General features: G+C 36.8%; 1 protein-coding gene across 1 annotated transcript in view; it reads right to left on the bottom strand.

Moving 5' to 3' along the window:
- Positions 1-322: 322 nt before the first annotated feature.
- RAD23B (RAD23 homolog B, nucleotide excision repair protein) overlaps positions 323-21,327 on the bottom strand; it is a 44,644-nt gene continuing 23,639 nt past the window's right edge. Inside the window, exons 5-10 of the mRNA XM_059925249.1 lie at positions 19,938-19,993; positions 13,390-13,517; positions 9,976-10,108; positions 8,477-8,604; positions 6,656-6,826; positions 323-1,686 (exon numbers count right to left, since the gene is read on the bottom strand). Coding sequence (XP_059781232.1) covers positions 1,573-1,686; positions 6,656-6,826; positions 8,477-8,604; positions 9,976-10,108; positions 13,390-13,517; positions 19,938-19,993 — 730 coding nt within the window. The 3' untranslated portion in view covers positions 323-1,572. The remainder of the gene's footprint in view (positions 1,687-6,655; positions 6,827-8,476; positions 8,605-9,975; positions 10,109-13,389; positions 13,518-19,937; positions 19,994-21,327) is intronic.

The following is a 21,327-nucleotide window of genomic DNA, read 5'->3' as shown; positions in this document are numbered from 1 at the left end:
GGGAGAAATCATGGTTTCATTTATTTTCATGAGATAGTTCATGAGTGAGTGACGTAAAAGCTTAAAAGTCGTCACCAAACTGTGCTAAGTATTATTAAGAGATTATGCAGGAAGAAATCTGTGCAAAGTCATCTTCTTAACTCAGTATCAGATAGTAGAAAAAAACATTTCTTTAAACAGTTTCTTTTATATTCAGGAAAACAGATTTGAAAAACTGAACAAGTAGACACCTGCTCCCTATTTATGATCAAATAACAACGACAATGAAGGAGATTCCAAAGAAAAAAGCTGAGATGAAAAAAATCCAAATAAAAGCCAACACTGCTATTAAGATTTTTCTTTTAATATGCCATGAGATATCTTGATTGTATATTTTCCAAAGTACTTTTCCAGCCGCATCTCCCAACCCTTCCAAAAGATTTCTCCAGTCTGTCCAATGCAATAAAGGATGCTAGATTATAGTTCTGTCCACCTTCTCTTTTCGAAAGCAAATAATCCTAAATGACTTTAATGGTCATACATTCTTACCTAATAAGGAAAAACATTTACAAATATCAGAAACCCAGTTTTGAGACATTTGCATTAATTTTGAACTGAATCAGCATTTTGTGGGTTTTAAAAAAGGCAGCAGTTGGAATTCACGACTTGCTGACAAACACATTTCTGCTGAGGGAAGGGGAAGACAGGGATGGTGAATGCTGCATTTCTCCATTGGCCCCAAAGTGCTAATTCCACAACGGGATACATCAAAAGCAAACATGCAACTGTGGTTTTAAAACTTTTTACTGCAATATAACAATGAAGTAAACAGTAATTAGACACCTACCAATTTTCCCCCCAAAACAAACCAAAAAAATGTAAACAGGAAAATAACTCTGCCTATACTTGTACAGCTTCTCAAATCATGTTAGAAGGGTCTCACATTCAATGATCAAGAAATTTAAAATAGCAGTAATTATTTTCATTTTAAGAAAAGATTCCCCCTCTCCCCCCTCAACCCCAAGTATTTATCATGAAAGAATGGGCTTTCTTACACATTAACTCTATACTTATTTGAAGCAGCAACAATAACCATCAATAATTTGGCATTTCTGTTTACAGTTGCTCCAATTTTTTTTTTTTTTTTTTTCAATTTCACAAAGCCATTATCCAGTGTTGCCATAAAATAGGGACTGTAGATTCTAGGTAGCAAAGATTCTTTCTGAAACCACTGTTAAGTCAAAGAAATATAAAGCAGGGCATTACACTAAATTTCTGGATCTAGTACACTAAAAAAGAGTGAAACCTAGGAAAAGTTACCTACTGCTTCATAGAGGAAATAAAGACCTGCAAAAGCTGACTTTTGGTTGTATAATATTTTACACGCTGTGTGGATCTGCGGCATCTGCTAATTGAAGCAGACATGCACGGTATTTATCCCTGCCCTGTATCCTAGACCCCCCTCCCCACCCCCAAGAATCTACTACCTTATACCAAGTATTGTGGATATGAGCCCAAGTCATCCCAGACAATCCAGTGAACAAAGTTAGTGTAATGCACTGGTGTGAAGTGTGAGATAAAAAAAAGTCCCTTTCAATCTTCATCAAAGTTTTGCTGTAGAAGAAAATTGGCAGCCAAGTTCTCATTCTTCTCACAAGCAAAATATGCTTGTATCACAAGTCCTTCAGGAAATCCTAATGCCTTTAACTGGAAGAAAAGAAAGAAAACATATTATGGAGTCTAGCATAGCACTACTGACAGATCATCACTTGAACACATACTATAAAGGACACAAAAAAGCTTGAGAATTTTACATGAATTCACCCCTATCTGAATATGGAGTCACTGTCCAATGCAAGGGGCTAGATAGAACCCAGGCCCTTTCCTGTAACCAACTACAAATTCTTTGTTCCTAGTTAAAGCTATTAGGCTAACAGATACTTTGATAACACTCATTGGCATTAACACTAAAAATTAGCTTCCGTGGTGGTTTAAAAATAAATGACCTTACAGAAATCTGTAAATCAAACGGCTTTCAGTACATACGTGGTGAAGCTATGGATGAGAGCAACCAGAGGCTGCTAATTATTTGTAAAGAGAGCCACATCTTTCATTACGGTCATATATTATTACTCTCAACCTCCTGGCCTTATGAAACACTTCATACTACAAAAATGGGTGGTCAATTATTAGTAATATTACATGATATATTTTTGAAATCAAGACATATGGTGTTCGATTTTTATTTGCTTAATTTTTATAGCATTTAAATGGTGATATGACCTATTTAATTTTTGTCTTCCTAGTCTATTAAAAATCACTTGTAACTCAGTAATTGCTGCTTTTAAAAGCCTTTAAACACTCAGGTCAACTGTCTAATTCCCTAGGTACCACACATTTGTCAGCCAAATGTTATTTATGAACCACCTTTCTCAACTGTCTCAATCATCTTGCATTAGACTCTATCAAGAAATGACTTTTAAAAGCTGGGCAAAAGTCCCGATTCAGCATGATTATATTCATCCATGAAAGGAGAAGAAACTCAAAAATGATTTTGTTACCTAGGTCTTGTCCAGATTAAAGCTGGGCTAGCTGAAGTAAAAGGTAGATAGGGCACGATCCAACTATATTGCTTCTACAAGACACACACTTTAGATTCAAAGACACAAATATGCTGAAAGTAAAAGGATGGAAAAAGATATATACCATGCAAACAGTTACAAAAAGAGAGCTGAAGTGGCTATATTAATATCAGACAAAACAGACTTTAAGATTAAAATTGTTACTAAAACAAAGGACATTTTATGATGATAAAACAATCAGAAAGACTTCATTATAAACATAGAGAACAACAGAGCCCCCAAATACATGAAACAAAAACTGACAGACTTGAAGGGAGAAATAACCAATTCAACAATAGTTGGAGACTTTAATATCCCCATGTTCTATAATGCATACGAGAAGGCAGAAGACTGACAAGGATATAGAAGACTTGAAAAATACTATAAACCAACCAGACCTAACAGACATTTAGAGAACACTTAACAACAGCAAATTATACATCCTTCTCAAGTATACACAGAACATTCTCCATAAAGACCATGTTAAGCCATAAAACAAGCCCCAATAAATTTAAAAGGATTAAAATTATACAAATTATGTTATCTGACCACGATGGAATGAACTTAGAAATCAATAACAGAAGGAAATTTGGAAAATTCATAAATGTGGAAACTGATACAATCCTAAGTAACCTACAGATCAAAGAAAAAAATGACAAAAGAAAATAGAAAATAGTTTGAGATGAATGAAAATAAAACCACAACACACTAAAACTTATGGGATGCTGCTGTAGCAGTGCTTGGAGGAAACCTTCTAGCTGTAAATATCTACAGGCATACCTCAGAGACACTGCAGGTTCGGTTACAGACCACTGCTATAAAGCGAATATCGCAAGGAAGCGGGTCACACGAATTTTTGGTTTCCCAATGCATATGAAAGCTACGTTTACACTATACTGTAGTCTATTAAGTGTGCAGCAGCATCATGTCTAAAAAAAACAATGTATATACTTTAATTAAAAAATGCTTCATTGCCAAAAGATGCTAACCATCATCTGACAGCACAGGGTTGCCACAAACCTTCAATTTATAAAAAATGCAATTAACTGCAAAATGCAACAAAGCAAAGCGCAATAAAAAGAGGTATGCCTATGTATTAAGACAGATATAAAATCAATAATCTAAGCTTCAACCTTAAGAAACCAGGGAAAAAAAGAGGAAACTAAATCCAAGGCAAGCAGAAGGAGATAAAATAGAGACTAGAAAAAACAGAGAATCAACAAAACCAAAAATTCTCACTTTTTTTCTTTAAATCAACAACATCGACAAACCTTTACCTAAACTGACACGGAAAAAGAAAGAAATCTGAGGATTCAAATGACTAAAATCAAAAATAAATGTTGGAACATTACCACTTTTTATAGAAATAAAAACTACTATCAGGGAATACTGAGAACAACTAAGTTGTTGTATGCCAACAAACTACATAACATATATGAAATAGACAAATTCCTAGAAAGACAAAAACCACCCCAACTGACTCAAGAAAAAAAGGAAAAATCTGAATAGTCCTATGACAAGCAAAGAGATTGAATTAGTAGTCACAAAACTTCCCCAAAAGCCAGGCCCAGATAACTTCACTGGTGAATTCTACCAGCCGTTTAAAGAAAAATTAACACCAATTCTTCATAAACTCTTCCAAACAACAGAAGAGGAGGGAACTCATTCTGTAAGGCCAATATTACTCTGATACCAAAACCAGACAAAGACATCACAAGAAAACTACAGACCAATATTCCTTATGAATATAGATGCAGAAATCCTCAACAAAATACTAGCAGACCAATTCCAGCAACACCCCAGGAATGCAAGGTTAAGCCAACATACAAAAAATCTATCAGCGTAATAAGGCATATTAACAGAAAAAGGGACACAACCACACAACCATCTCAATCAACACACAATTTGACAAAATCCCACACCCTTTGTGATAAAAACATCCAACACACTAGGAATAGAACTTCTTCAACCTGATAAAAGGAATCTAATGAAATGCACAGCTAACATCAAACTTAATGGTGAAAGACTAAATGTTTTATTTTCCTCTAAGATCTGGAACAAGATAAAGATGTTGGCTCTCGCCACTGCTATTCAACTATACAGAGGCGGCTCTAGATAGGACAATTAAGCAAATAAATAAATAAATATATATATATATATATATATATAAAAATAATATGTAAATATTAATAATAAAGGACATCCAGATTGAAAAAGAAGTAAAACTATGTCTACCTGCAAATGATATCTTACATATAGAAATCCTTAGGAACACACACACAAATTATCAGAATAAATGAGTTCAGGAAGGTTGCAAGATACACAAAATTAAATTGTATTTCTATATAACTAGCAATGAACAATCCAAAAATGAAATTAAGAAAAACAATTCTCTTTATAACAGTGTCATAAAGAATAAAAATACTTAGAAATAAATTTAGCAAAAGAAGTACAAACTGAAGACTAAAGAAATTTCTGAAAGAAATTATGGAAATTCAATATGGAAAGACATCCCATTCTGTGTTCATGGCTTGGTAAAGACTTAATATTGCCAACATGGCAATACTCCCCAAATTGATCTACAGAAAAAAACACAGTATCTATCAAAATTCTAGCCAGTTTTCTTTTTGCAGAAATTGGACAAGCTAATCCTAAAATTGATATGAAATTGCAAGGGAACCACAAGAGCCGAAACAATCTTGGGAAAGAAGAACAAATATGGAGCTCTCACACTTCCAGATTTCAAAACTTACAAAGCCAGAGTAATCAAGACAATGAAGGATTGGCATAAGGATAAACATATAGATCGGAACAGAACTGAAAGCCCAGAAATAAACCCTCACATTTATGGTCAACATATTTTCAACAAGGATGCCAAGACAATTTAATGGGGAAAGAGCAGTATTTTCAATAAATGGTGCTGGGCAACTGGATCTACACAGGCAAAAGAAATGAAGCTAGGCTCCTACACCTCACACCATAAACAAAAAGTAACTCGAAATGGATTATAGACATTTTACATTACATAAATGTAATAAGAGCTATAAAACTCTTTGGAGAAAATACAGGCTTAAATCTTCTGACCTTGGGTTAGGCAATGTTCTCTTCTATGACACCAAAAGCACAAGCAACAAAAGAAAAAATTTCTCCAACACAGAAATCAAGATTTGATAACTGTAACCTCATAAAAAAGTTGCTCTAGAACAAGTGAGGCAATTGTCTATTGTCACTTCTATTTATTTGAGGGGGAAAAAATAACACTGCAATATATAAAGTATCTTTTAAGAAATACATAGTTACAAACCTGAACACTTGATATGTTTGTCATAAACAAAGACTAATTATAGTTCCAATGATTTTCTAAGTATTAAGTTAAAATGCACTTTCTCTGATTTCCATCTCAAAACACTTTGTAAGATAAGACAGGGCAAGTACTATGATTCCCTATTTACAAATGTTAACAATGGGGCCCAGAGAAAAATGAATGACTAGTCACAGTATCATAAAAACTAGGTTACTGCAGTGCCACAACCTGTATGGGCAGACATGATAAGGATGAAAAGAGAATCAGGATACCAGGTTTTGATGTTTACTATACATGTATTTTATGAAAATATTCATATACATATCTATTTACATTTTAGAGACAACAGTGAAATAAAATTTGAAATATAAATTAAAAATGGATAATCTTGAATTGGGCATATACTTTTTAAGATCATTTTTTTCTTACTGAATTCTAAAACATCAATGAAAATTTTAGTTTCTTGATATTATTGATAACTATTTCATGCTAGACTGGTATTCAGTGCTAGTCCCTTGGCTTCACAAAGAACACAATGGAGAGCAGGGCTGAGAAGAGACTGTCTCCACTGCAGTCCCTAGGTTAATAGTGCTCTATTTGGCTCTGTCCAGTAAGAGCTCTCTACCGTGATGGAAATACTCTATATCTGGGCTATCCAGTGCAGAAGCCACTAACCCCATGTGACTACTGGGCATCTGAAATGTGGCTAGTGTGACTAGGAACTGAATTTTTAAGTTTTACTGAAACTCACCCTTTCTATAGCTTCTTTTTCCTGAGGCGTTACTTGAATGTAGTTCATATGACCACTTCCAGCTTCTGCAATTCCTCCACTGCCACCTCCACCACCTCCTCCTTGACCACCAGCTTCTTGAACTGGTTCATTTAACATCTGAATAAAATGCTCCTGATGTTGGCTAATTTGCTGCAGTGATTTGAAGGACAGAGAAAAACAAGACATTCAGGAAAATAAGAATTCTAATACAAATAAGAGAGAAAGCTATAACTCTGCAACTGCATTATTTTAGAATGATTCTGGATTATTCAGTCTTTGGAAGGATGTGATTTCTTGTACATTAAAGAAACTTCGTATTTCTGAGGTAAACAGTGAAGAATTAAAAGAATCCAAATTCTCTTTCATAAACACTCCCACCCTCCCATCACTGTTAAAAAACTGCTTGATGGCTATAAGAAAAAATAGAAGTTATATATATGTGTATATATATATTTTCTCCTCCACACTAGTAGGCAGCAGAATGCTGTAACAGGGGTCCGTGATCCCCGGGCCATGGACTGGTACTGGTCTGTGGCCTGTTAGGAACTGGGCTGCACAGCAGGAGGTGAGCGGTGGGCGGGCAAGCGAGCCAAGCTTTAACTGTATTTATAGCCGCTCCCCATTGCCCCTATTACTGCCTGTCAGATCAGCAGAGGCATTAGATTCTCATAGGAGCGCAAACCCTACTGTGAACTGCTCATGCGAGGGATCTAGGCTGCACGCTCCTTATGAGCATCTAACGCCTGATGATCTGACGTGGAGCTGAGGCGGTGATGCTAGCGCTGGGGAGCAGCTGCAAATACAGGTTATCCTTAGCAGAGAGGTGTGACTGCACAGAGACCATAATAAATCAATTGCTTGCAGACTCATATCAAAACCCTATCAGTGAGTGGCAAGTGAAAACAAGCTCAGGGCTCCCACTGATTCTGCATTATGATGAGCTGTATAATTATTTCATTATATATTACAATGTAATAATAAGAGAAATAAAGTGCACAATAAATGTAATGTGCTTGAATCATCCCGAAACCATCATCCCCCCACCCTGGTCCGTGGAAAAATTGTCTTCCACGAAACCGGTCCCTGGTGTCAAAAAGGTTGGGGACCGCTGCTATACAAAACTCAAATATTTCATGACCTGAGCATTAAAATAAGCCCACAGGTATGTTTTCTATGAGGCAGTGCGTCACTAGTAATAAGCTTGGGAAAGAGAGACCTAGAGAGTTAAACATTTCTTTTTGCTAGAGTTTCTTTGGGTTGGTTGGTTTATCTATCTATCTATCTATCTATCTATCTATCTATCTATCTATCTATTTATGGCTGTGTTGGGTCTTCGTTTCTGTGCGAAGGCTTTCTCTAGTTGCGGCAAGTGGGGGTCACTCTTCATCGCGGTGCGCGGGCCTCTCATTATCGCGGCCTCTCTTGTTGCAGAGCACAGGCTCCAGACGCGCAGGCTCAGTAATTGTGGCTCACGGGCTTAGCTGCTCTGCAGCATGTGGGATCTTCCCAGACCAGGGCTCGAACCCGTGTCCCCTGCATTGGCAGGCAGATTCTCAACCACTGCGCCACCAGGGAAGCCCCTCAGATTCTTTAATAAAGTGTTTCCCAAACAAATATTTAACCCAATCCCCACCCCCAATTCTTGTTTTATCAGTACACCTATCTATGGCATATTCTACTGAGTGCAGCTTAGAAGAACAGTTTATAGACTTGGTGAAGGAGAAGGGGTGCTCGTGGACTTCTACAAAATGTGATACACTCTAAACCCATTTTTGGAAATTAACTGATTAAAATAGTCACCTGCAGTAACTGAGGATTTTCTCGACCTATCTGTTGTAGCAATGCTGGAAGCAGGGAAGGATTCTGTTGAATAATTTGTCTCATCTGTTGAAACTGAGGCTGATTCCGTAAAAATTCAAGAGGGTGTCCTAAAATACACATGAACATTTTTAAACAAAACAGCAATTATATATACAAACATAATCTAGACAGCAAACACTGTCAAGAAAAAATATGATTTGAATTCTCAGATGTATATAAAATGAAGTAAATAATGAAAACATCTTCAAACTGCACCAGCTCGCAAGTCTCATACTGCAGAAATTATTCCTATTAGCTAAGGTAGAGTACAGAACACTAAAAGAACAAAGTTTTCCTACAATTGCCCTGGGCACTCAATATTATCAAGTAACACTGAGAACTTGTGCCCTTCGTGCACTCTATCAAAATAAAAAGTATTAAAAGTTGTTCCTGATGCTCAAAAGTTCCTAAGAAAAATATATACCAGGATTAAGAAATGCAAAAAACTTACCTACTTTAATTGCATACAAAATAACTATGCTTTTGAGGTTACTAAGAGTAATGAGAATTTTTTAGATGTACACTGTCATCTAAATTATTCAAGACAATCATTCAAATTAAAAATGGCCACATCATATGGCTATTTATTCTTCTTTGTGTAACACCAGTTTTACAGAAGAAGGAAACGAGACTCAGAAACTAAGTTATCCAATAACTGCCACTGAATGGGACAGCACCCCAAATCTGAACCAAAGCTGTGGCCTCCTCTTCTATTTCCATGCTGAATCTCAGGAAATGAGAGCCTATCCTCCGGGAGACTGCACACAAAGTGCTTAGGGATTTCTGTCAACTAGAGATGACTGCCATAATTAGAGCCAGGAAATACATAAGAGAATGGTCTCTTCAAAAGTAAGAGTTTGAATTACTTTATCAATTTTACAGAAGAAATAATGAAAGAGAATATTAAATAATTCCTGGGACTACCACGGGCTCCAGGCTTTGCTTTCTAGTCAAACCTTTGCCAATGGAAGCGTGGGTGCTGTAAAGACACCTGAATTCAGGCTCTGCTTTCACCTCTAGATTCAAGATATTAAACCTCCCAGGTTTTATTTCCTTGGTTCTATAATAACCATTAAGATCCTACTGGCTTTGAAGACATTTACTGGGAGAGAAAGAGACAAGGTGAGCAAACCGTTCCAAATGGCTTCAGAATATAACACTAAATGCAAACTGGGAAGCATCTCTTCCTTAGAATAAGCTAAACAGAATATGCTCTTTACCAAAACTGCAGTAATGATGTTTAATATAAGTGAGAATATCTTTTATATCCACTTAGTATAATTTCTTTTGGGCCCTTCTCTAACACTGAATAGAGAATTTGTTTTAAGAGTTACTGAGATGCTCTGGGAATGAACCTCATCTCAAAAGTATTTCAGATTAAATTATTTTATACTAAAGATTCAGGACCACTTCCTCCCCACTGAAAGATTCCACTTTACCTCCAGAACTTGTTGTCGTAGTCGTTGCTGTCGTAGTTGCTGCCGCTGCAGCCACTGAAGACTGAGGAGCCCCAGTACTCGCTGCTGGAGGGGGGTCAACCACAGCCTGACTTTCTCTATCTCCGGGAATTCCCTATAACACAATTTCCAAGCTTTAAAATAGCTCATCATTCAAAGTTAGTTAAATATTACACAGAGTAAGAGGCTTATGAATCTATTTAATATCCTTGTCTAATTTCTAAAAGCATCAAAAAGACGTCTGCTTCAATTAAATGTAAAGGATCAAGACATATCTGAAATCTTCACATATTCAAATTAGATTAGAAATGGCCTCAGTGTGGTATAGATAAACCCATACTACTATAATATACAGTAGCATTGTCCAACAGAACTTTCCATGATGATGGAACAGCTCTATATCTATGCTGTCCAGTAAAATACCCATTAGCCCCAAGTAGCTACTGAGAACTTGAAATGTGGCTAATGGTACTAAGACACTTAAAATTTTAACTTACTTTTAATTTTCTTAAATTTAAATAGTTACTTGTACTTAATAGTACTCAACAGCTACCCTACTAGACAGTGTAGATCTAGGATATAAAGTAAATAATTTTGCAATTAAAAAAATAAATCATGAAACGTTTATCCAGCAACACATGTTAACATCTAACACCAAAGTATAAGGCAAGACCCTAAACTTGCATAGAAGTAATGGTGTCTAACATTATATGGCTAATTATTTAAATTTTCAAAATATCAACACAAATCTTATTAAAATTAGACACATCTGGCTTTTATGTTATATATCGCTCTAGTTGATTTTTGAACCTCACAGAAACTTTCACTAGCTCAGTGACAGAAAGGATTGTAGTTTTAACCCTAGCCTTAAGATCATCCAAAGAGATTTTGATGCACACATGGCAGTTGTGAAGTGATCGCTGGAAAAAAAGAGTCTAATGGCGACAGAGCAGGTGATGACAGCGGCCAAGCGAGGAGGATGTCCTCTACTGATCCACGGTTCTGAGAGAGCGGCATCCAGAAATGTATCACGTACAAAAACTTAAAACGGATTATTCAAAAATTACAAAAAGTAAAGGGAATTCCCTAGCGGTTCAGTGGTTAGGACTCCGCACTTTCACTGCTGAAGGCACGGGTTCAATCCCTGGTCAGGGAACTAAGATCCCACGAGCTGCATGGCGCAGCCAAAAAAAAAAAAAAAGTAAATAGGTATAAAAGAATCTTAAATAATTTCGGTAATGCTTTTTCTAAGTTTGTGGCATTTATCTTCTGAAGTTATTATAACTTAAAACTGCACTAAGATTTTTGGAACACTCCTATTTTGATAAACAATTTATAAGACTTCTCATATACAACTTATTAAAGTCTTTATGAAATCTTCATAGATTCTGGAAGGAGAATAAAGGAGAAAATATTGTATTTGAATACGAGATGGTAATAGTAATTGCTTCTATTTCCCAGTAAATCAGAAGCCAAAATCATAAACATATGAAGAATGAACGGTAATAAACAGCAGGATAATGGCTGCCTATATTAGAAGTTTATTGTAGGCATTGCAAACAAATGTTTTTCACAATCCACCAATTCAGACCCTTAGATGAGGAGCTATCAAGTGCTAACAAACTATATAGAGATTGAGGATCCAAAAGCCTCCATCAAATTCTCAAACAAGTTTGTTAAACTAAAAAGTTAATCACCATTGCTACAGATCTACCTCCAATTCTCACACACAGTATTTAGCCCTTTATTAGATCATTATTTCTCCTTTCCATACACTCACCCTCACTTATACAGAAGTGTCAAAAACTATTAACAGTTAAAGGTAGCCCCTTTTTTCCAGTCTATGAAACAAACAGTAAATATATAAAACTTTAAACTGTTTCATGAACTTATCTCTCATCTATTCATTTGTATTTGATGCTAAATAGCAGCAACTGTGAAGAGTGATTCATTTTTTTATACCTCAAAATTTCAAATCTATTAGATCAAAATATTTGATATCATTAAATTTATGCAGAATTCCAAATCAGGTATAAATTAAAGCCATTCTATGAAAGGAAAGGCAGTATTTTAAAGTAATACGTGTTTTTGGGGGAGGGGAGGAATGAGCGGCAACCACAAACAGATCCACAGTAACTATCAATCCAGTATGATTCCTCAGTTTCAAACAAAATGATAATTAAATGAACTGCCAGCATTTTAAAGACTCTCAAGAGGACAATGGGAAAAAGAATTCAAACGATAAAATGATATGCTAAGAAAAGGTTTTGTGAATTTCATGCATATAAGTAGGCAAACGACTGGTGGAGGAGAAGCACAGTTATCTGCTCATGACAGTGACTCTCCTGAAACTACGCTCTCAAAAGGAGTTTCTAACAGAAGTACAACTGGAAACAAAGGAATGGATTAAACTTGTGGATGGTATTCCCCAAAGAGTTAGGATCTGAGATGATGTTTAAGGCAATTGAGACTTTTGATAATATTCCAACACACCAAAGAATTATAGAATAAAATGTTAAGACTAAAAAGTTAATCCAATGTTATTGCAAACATCTACACTTTGCTTTTGACCCATGTCACATTTGTAAAATAGACATTCATTGTCATAAAATATCACGGGTTTCAGTCCATGCCCACAACAATCTATTTCACAAAAACCTTTATTACTAGAGAACAAAACCCAATAACTTATTCAAAATTCCCTCGACTGCTACTGACTATAAATAAGCTAACAATTCAAATGCCAATAGAACCAGTCATAATATCACACATTAAATTAAATGCATGATGCTGTCAGGTAATAGGGAATGGACAGGAAGACAGTGAATTAAAGAGTCTACAACCTAAAACTTTTCCTAAACGCTTGTGAAAATCTGGGATCCGAGTTGTCCAGATAAACCAGATTATCTGAACTTTTAAGTGAAATCTCCCAATTTTTAAAAACTGGCAACTAATTAAGAAATTTACACATAGTACAAAATTTGGCTTGGGCTTCCAACTTGAAACTTTTGCTCTAAATAGCACATCCAGGATTATGCTTGGCAGGCAAAAAAGCTACTAAAATGTTGGATTCAATTAGATTTAAAATCTGCCCCACCCCTACCCCTCTAACACACAGCTGTCATCCTTTGAGGGTACTACTCCAAGTGGATAGCAAATTTTACAACCCATTTAGCCACGTTGTTTTCTAATTGAAAATCCTATCAAATTCTTTTAGAAGAGGTTACATTTTATTAACACAAAATGTTAACATACTAAGAAAAATAAAAGCACTATGTAAATTATCTAGCATACATCATTATTATCTTCTGAATTGTTACTGTCCCTTTAAAATCTCTGTTTCTTTGAGATTTTGTTCTTAAACAACTAGAACAAAGAAAGCAAAATGTTTCTCACCATTAAAAGATACTCCACTGCTCTGTCAGGGTTGTTGAAACTGGCTCTCAGGGCTGCAATTACTTGCTCTCGTTCGTAGCCCATTGACATGATCTCAGTTACCATATTCTCATAAGACTGACCTGTCACTAAAAAAAGGTATGTGTGGGTGGAAGAAGGGGAAAGAAAAAGAAAATTTAATAAATAAACAATCTCCATGTAATATGAGTGCATATATGTATACACTGTTTCAGGCACTACAGTGCCAGGAATACAAAGATGAGTAACAGTTATCAACTACAACATATATGTGGTAGGTAGAATAATCCACCCCCTCCCATCCCTGGAAACTATAAGTAAGTCAGGTTACAAGGCAAAAGGTTAATGAATTAAGGTTGCTAATCAGCTGACTTTAAGATAGGGAAATCATCCTGGATTACCTGAGTGGGTCTGATGTAATCATAAGGGTCCTTAAAAGTAGGATGGAAGCAGATTAGAGGGTCGGAGAAATAGATGTAAGGAAGAGAGGACAAAAGCAGGGTCAGAGATGCTATGCTGCCACCTTTGATGACAGAGGAAAGGGATATAAGCCAAGGTATGTGGTCAGCCTCTAGAAGTTGGAAAGGACACAGAACAAATTCTCCCCTAGAGTCTCCACAAAGGAATGCAGCTCTGATTTTAGCCCAGTGAGCTCCATATCAGACTTCTAACCTACAGTACTATAATAAGATAATAAATCTGTTGTTTTATACCACTAAGTTGTGGTACAGAGCAGCAATGGAAAATACAGTATGTTCAATACACATAATAAAAATCTCAAGTACAAGTGTAGCACAAACATAGAAAAGAATTAGCAAGTCAGGGCAGGCAACCTGGAAGAAGAGACAGGTGAACTGATTTTTCAGAACAAGTAGCAGGGACACTTCACGAAATCTACTGTGCTGTAATAAGTTGTTTTCCTTGGACACCTTTCGTTATCAAAGCAGAGGGGAAAAGGAGTTTGGAAGCTAGAAAGTTAGAATGTCTCATACCGTATAAAACTGGTACAATTATCCCTGTAAGACATTTCCCACAGGATCTCTCCAACTCTGACTCACTCTTCATGGAAATGTCAGACAACACTCTGATTTAAAGAAAGCCAACTCTCTCCCACTAAACTTAAAGCTACCACACTTCTTGTCCATCTCCCACCCTTTCCTGCCCACCTAATTATCTTGATCAGCAGTTAACTATGTCCTAGAATGTCATCCTAAAAACAAAAACACACCTCCCTTGACTGCATCCCAATTCTCTTTCAGGAACTGGTCCATCCGTCTGCTCTCCTCCCTTCACAGCCATAGCTGTCTGTACATGCTGTGTCCACTTCTCACATTCTGCTCACTCCTCAACCAATACCAGCATGTGACTTTGGATCTCAAAGATTCCCCCTCAAACATGTCCCACCATTTATCATCTGCCTTCTCCACTTCAATTAGCAGCACCTCTATCCATCCACCAAGTGCTTGAACCAGAAACCTTGGTGATTTCAATTCCCTTTCCCCTCCTTCCGCATCTAATCCACTAGCATACCTGGTAGGTCCTATCTCTAAAATATATCCCAAACCTATCAAGCTTCCTCTTTCTCCCTGCCTTCACTCAAGACCAGTCCACAACAATCTCTGGTCTAGATTATGCCCTGCTTCCTCTCCTGCCCCCAAGCCTACAATCCATTCTTCAGCCAGTTGCAAAAGTGAGCTTTTAAGAAAGAAAACCTAATCTCATTTTGGGCTCCCAACCTCAACAACCCTGCACGTGCCGCACTCCAACCAATCCATTTCTACTTGCTTCACAAGTCACAGCTTCTGCCCCAGAACCTTCACACACACCAGGCTTCTTTGATGGTCTGTTCCTTTACATGCTCCAGTTCTCAATTTAAATGCTACAGTCTCAGAGAGGTACTGCCTGACTAGCCTAAATATAAGTGCCTTTTGTTCTTCTTTATGGAAGCCATTAATTTTTTAAATATCATTTATCATGATTTGCAATTTATTTTGTTTCACTCTATTTTCTTTCCCCCATCTGAACACAGGTTCAACCTTGCAAGGGACCGTGTAATTTTTGCTATACTGTTTCCCTGATATACAGGTGACAAAATCAGGTGAATGATTTTTTCTGCAGAATTTTTTCTTATTTCATATAGTATTTTACACTAAAACTCTGGTCTATCTACCCCCCCAACCCAGTTTCATTGAGAAATAATTGACATACATCACTGTATAAGTGTAAGACATAGAGCATGATGGCTTGACTTAACATATATTGTGAAATGATTACAACAGGTTCAGCTAACATCCATCTTCTCATATGGATACAACAAAAAGAAAAAAATTTTTTCTCCTTGTGACGAGAACTCAGGATTTACTCTCAACAACTTTCCTATATGCCATACAGCAATGCTAGCTATCTAGTCATCATGTTGTACACTACATCCCTAGTATTTACCTTATAACTGGAAGTTTGTACCTTTTGACCACCTTCTTCCAACTTCCTATCCCCCATCCTCTGCCTCTGGAAACCACTTTGAGTTTGATGTTTTGTAGTGTTGATTTGAAGAGTCTACATATAAGTGAGATCCTATAGGAGTTGTCTTTCTCTGACTTATTTCACTTAGCATAATACCTTCAAGGTCCATCCACGTTGTTGCAAATGGCAGAAACTCCTCACTTTTTATGGTTGGGTAATACCCCATTATGTGTACACACACACACACACACACATACACACAACCCCGCTTCTTCATCCATTCATCCACTGATGGACGTTTAGGTTTGTTCCATGTATTGGCTATTGTAAATAATGCTGTTATGAACATGGGGATGCAGGTACTTTTTCAAGTTAGTGCTTTCATTTCCTTTAGATAGATTCCCAGAACTGGAACTGCTAGATCATATGGTAGTTCTATTTTTAATTTTTGAGGAACCACCATACTGTTTTCCATAGTAGCTGCACCAATTTACAATCCCACCAACAGTTTACAAGGGTTCCCTTTTTCCACATCCTCACCAGCATTTGCTATACCTCGTCTTTTTGATGATGGCCATTTTAACAGGCCTGAGGTGATATCTCATTGTGGTTTTAATTTGCATTTTCCTGACAACTAGTGATGTTAAGCATCTTTCTATATACTTGTTGGTCTTTTGTATATCTTCTTTGGAGAAATGTCTATTCAAGTACTTTGCCCATTTTAAATTGGTTTTTTTTTTTTTTTGCTATTGAGTTGTATGAGTTCTTTATATATCATGGATATTAACCTCTTATTATATACATGGTTTGCAAATATTTTTTCCCATTCTATAAGTTGCCTTTCTACTTTGTTGATGGCAAAATTTTCAATAAAGTTATCTAATAACTATGAAAGCATAGCTTAAAAAACTAAGTATCACTGAGCAAATTCAGCATTTGATACCTTGTTTAGAGTAATGACTTTTCCCTACGTATTCCATAAAGTACTTAAGCTATTTTTATCTTTTAAATTACCCACTGATATAATTCTAGCACAAATCACTCAGGTGCCAATATACTTTCAGTAATCTAGTTCCCAGAAACAGAAAATATTATATGCCATACAGCAATATGGCATTTTGTTTAATTTTAAACAAAATTAAGAGTTGTAGAGTATCGTAACTGTACTATTTTAACATAGTGTTTCTCATTCAATTCTTACAAGAACTCTATAAGAAAGGTTTATTTTCCCTTCCTTTTAAAGATAATGAGGCTGAGGCTTAGAAAGATTAACAATTTGATCAACGGCTGTTAAGTCATGGTGCAGATACACAAACACAAGCTGTCTAGACTCCAGAGCTCCCATGCCTCTCCTTGATGCTATGCCTCCTAAAATCATGCTTCTTAGTCAAGTTATAAAAACTCAAAAAGAAATGTCTACACTCAAGTTTGATACTCTTTAGATCCTGAAAGTATGAGGGAAATGACTCCTAGAAAAATTAGGGACAGTGAACAACATGAGACAGAGCTAATGAGACTGAAGAAGCAGTGATGAAGAATCTTAGATGTCATTAAGAATGAGTTTTGGGGGACTTCCCTGGTGGTCCAGTGGTTAAGAATCCGCCTTCCAACGCAGTGGATGTGGGTTCGATCCCTGGTTAGGGAACTAAGATCCCACAGGCCGCGGGGCAACTAAGCCCGTGTGCCGCAACTACTGAGCTCACGCACCACAACTAGAGAGAAGCCCACGCGCTGCAACAAAGAGCCCACACGCTGCAATGAAAGATTCCGCATGCCGCAACTAAGACCCAACACAGCCAAAAATAAATAAATATTAAAAAAAAAAAAAAAGAGTCTTGTACTTATCTTCTAGGTTAGGAGGTGCTGTGAAAGGAACAATGACCTCATTAGATTTGCCTTTTAGAAACTTCACTGTGGCAGGGAATAGACCAGTTAAAAGAGGGTAACAGAAGAGCATCAGTAAGGTAAGGACATGAACCAAGGCAATTAAGTGGCAGTAGAACAAACATTCCAGAGACTTTAGGAAGGAGGATCAATAGGACTCCTGGCCTCACTGGGCCAAGAGAGGCAGAGGGTCAAGGTTGATGCCAATACTTTGGTAGAGAGTGGAAGATGATGCAAGCAAGAAGGGAACAAAGGAGAAGAATCAGATGGGGGAATTAAAAATTAATAAATTTGGAACCTAAGGAGCTTGTGGACGTTATAGGTTTTCCAGCTGGCAGCTTAAAGAATGAGTCTGGGAAGTCAGAGGGAGATATGTACTAGAGTTTTAATTTTGAGAATCCTTGCAGTACAGTTAACCCTTGAACAATATGGGTTTGAACTGTATAGATCCACTAATAATCAGATAAGTCGATTCCTAGTACACTACTACATGATCCATAGTTGGTTGAATCTGCAGATGCAGAACCATGGATACAGAGGCCTGACTGTAAAGTTATAGATGGATTTTTGACTACATGGGGTTGGCGCCCCTAACCCCTGTGTTGTTCAAGTGTCAACTGTATATGGGTGGTATCTGCCATTCCCATAGTCTGAACTTTGAACTATGACCTAGAGCAGAACCAAAGTAAACTCATACATTTAAAAGCCAGGTAAGATAGAAAGAATTAACCAGAAAGCCTGAGAAGGAATAGTCAGAGGTACGGTTCAAGAAAAGAGTGGTGTCACAGAAGTCAAAGAAGAAACATTTAAAGAAGCAAGGTATCAACATAAAGACTGGATAAATTAAAGATGAAAGAGTAAAGGGATCCCGAGACCATACAGTTGAGAACTGCTGTTCTAAGAGATGCAAGGTGTAAAAGGTAAGACACCACCACCAGAGACTAGAGCAGGAGCAACTAGAGTTGTGGACTCCCGGGCTCCCACCCAGCTGTATCAGTGCATTCCAACTGAAGCAGCAACGGCAATAGCCACAGCCTCCGACAGCAGCAGGGGCACGTGCTAGTAGCTGGTTTCAGCTCTGAGGCTACAGAGCCCTTTACTCATCTCTGGGTAATCTTGAGCTGTTCCAGCACCTCTGTAACAATTTCCTAAGATTAAGCCTTTTCCTGTTTGAAATAGAATGATTTCTGTTTTCCCGATTGTTGGACACTAACTCATATGAAGCAGAGTAATCCCAGAAAACAGTCTCTCAAAGATAGGAATGTGGGTTTGGTACATCCAGGTGATCTTAAGTTGATTAAACAACTATTTTGCCCCTATGTGCTATGGGAAATCAGCCAGCCATTTTCCATGGCAATGAGGGCACCATGGAGTTCAAGTTCAATTAGGTCAGAGGGCCAATCCCATATCTTGTGAGATACTACTGCTGTTGGAACCTTGCTGCTGTAGCAGCTAAACAAGGAATCCAGAAGCCCATACTCTACTGAAGCTGCCATTCCCACCTGTTCCCAGTCTTCTACCTCCCTACCATTTCCAGCAGTACAGAAGAGTACCAAAGGGCAGGAATGGGGTTGCCATTCAACAGACCAATAATGAGTACTTATAGCAGGCACTGTACCAGGTATAGTTACAACGGGAAAATGGGCAAAAAACCCCAAATTGATTTTGACAGATTAGGTGTGAAGCGAAGGATGGAAAGACATTATTCAACAGGTAAAACTGAAGGTCGGGATAAAAGGCACTTTCACTGCAACTACAATACAAGCAACAAGATGCAGATGGGGACCTATAAGGCTACAAGGTGGAATAAAGGCTGGAGGTGAATAAAGATGAAATGTGAGACAGATTTAGTAACATCTTATACTCATTTCAAAGATACTTTGTAATAAACCTGTACACAGATCAAACTTTGTTAAAACCTCATTTAAAACCCACATTTGGAAAATGGAAAATTATCTGCTTTAAGGAAGAAGTATGCTTAACTCTTAACAATACAATTTAAAGGATTCAATATATAAAACACTAACTTACAAAAGTCTTTAGTAACATCAACTGCATTATCTAAATCATTTAGCCGCTTGATTGGAAGCAACCATGAAAATGAACATTTTCGTGATCTAGAAAAATGAAACTTAAACCTCCTCCCTGTCTCTTACAAGGTAATTTACAATGTAGATACTTACCAAGTGCACTTGTTGCATCTTCAAAAAGGTTTGACCGAGAAGAATCACCTGATGTACTGTAAAATGTTTTTAGAAAATCATGTATCAGAAAGTATGTAAAATTTACCTTAAAGTTTAGTAGCTATCCAATTTGTAGAGATTCTTTGATTTTAATTAAATGTAGAAGTCTGGCTACAGTGTTCAAAAAGGCTTCCAGATTAAACCCCAAAGCTTTATCCATAACATTTATGGCATGGGAAGAATTTTCAATTTTAATACTCATTCTGTTCTGCAAATCCATCATTTAAAATGTCCAAAGATAAAAAAGAACATCCTTACAGAGAGCTTACCATTTAAGGAATACAAAAAAGATAACAGACAACTAATTCCCTGAAAGAATTTACAAGAAAAATTAAATAATCTATAAGTCAAGTCACAGTAAAAGAAATATCAAAAGCTGTGTATGATAAACAGCACATGCAGAAACTGCATTAGGCTGGAAAGGCCTGGGAAGTCTTTACATAGTAGAATTTCATTTAGGTCTTATAGTTAAGTTCTGAACACAGAAACTGCAAGAAAGCCTTCAGGTCAAGGAACGTAGCATAAACAAAAAGATGCAGAGGCAGGATAGACCCAAGCTGTAACCAAGTTTTAAGCCAGTTTAAAAGGACTAAGTTTTGTTAGGCAATTGCAGAAGATGAGTCTAGAAAACAAAGAAGACACAAACACAATAATGAAAGACCATAAAGAGAAGGCCAAAGAAAAATAAACTGAGGTTTACAAAAGTGGTAAAGACAGCAGTTAGCAGTTTTGAGTAAAACATACACACATATACCTCTGTCCCAATTTTAGAAACGAAACACAGTAGACTTCAGTTCTTAGAAAACCCTACAGCATAGTAAGAGTAACGGAAATACCTAAGTTTGAATTCATAAATTACTTTGTAAGCCTCAGTCAGTTCTTCACCAATACAATGAGGTCAACAATGGTGCCCACATATCCCCAAGTGCTGTGGGTAGGGTTACTGCTGGTAAAGTGCTCAGCAAGTTCCTGGTATCGTAACACTCAACATGATTGTTATGATTAAGACAATCCTTTAGCATCATTTTTAACATATCTTCATCAACTAGATAGTAAAATTAACATGTAGAGGGCAAAATTTCAAAAAGAATTATATACTACAGTTCTATACCATATATATAGGAAAACAAATTCTCCTGCCTTAGACCTGACTTGCGTCTTGTTGTTGTGTGTTTGAACAATTACTGCATGTCAGCAGAACTACAACTGCCTCAATTTTTCCCAGAGATGCAGAGTATTCCATTTAATTTAATTTAATTCCATTCCAAATCAAACTATTAAGACATTTTTTGTTTGGTTTCCAACTTTTAAATTCTTTCTGTAGTCAAAT

This window comes from Balaenoptera ricei, chromosome 6 (assembly GCF_028023285.1).
Source record: "Balaenoptera ricei isolate mBalRic1 chromosome 6, mBalRic1.hap2, whole genome shotgun sequence".
Taxonomy (NCBI): Eukaryota; Metazoa; Chordata; class Mammalia; order Artiodactyla; family Balaenopteridae; genus Balaenoptera; species Balaenoptera ricei.
Note: the sequence above shows the minus strand (reverse complement) of the source record. Positions and strands in the feature narration are given on the sequence as shown.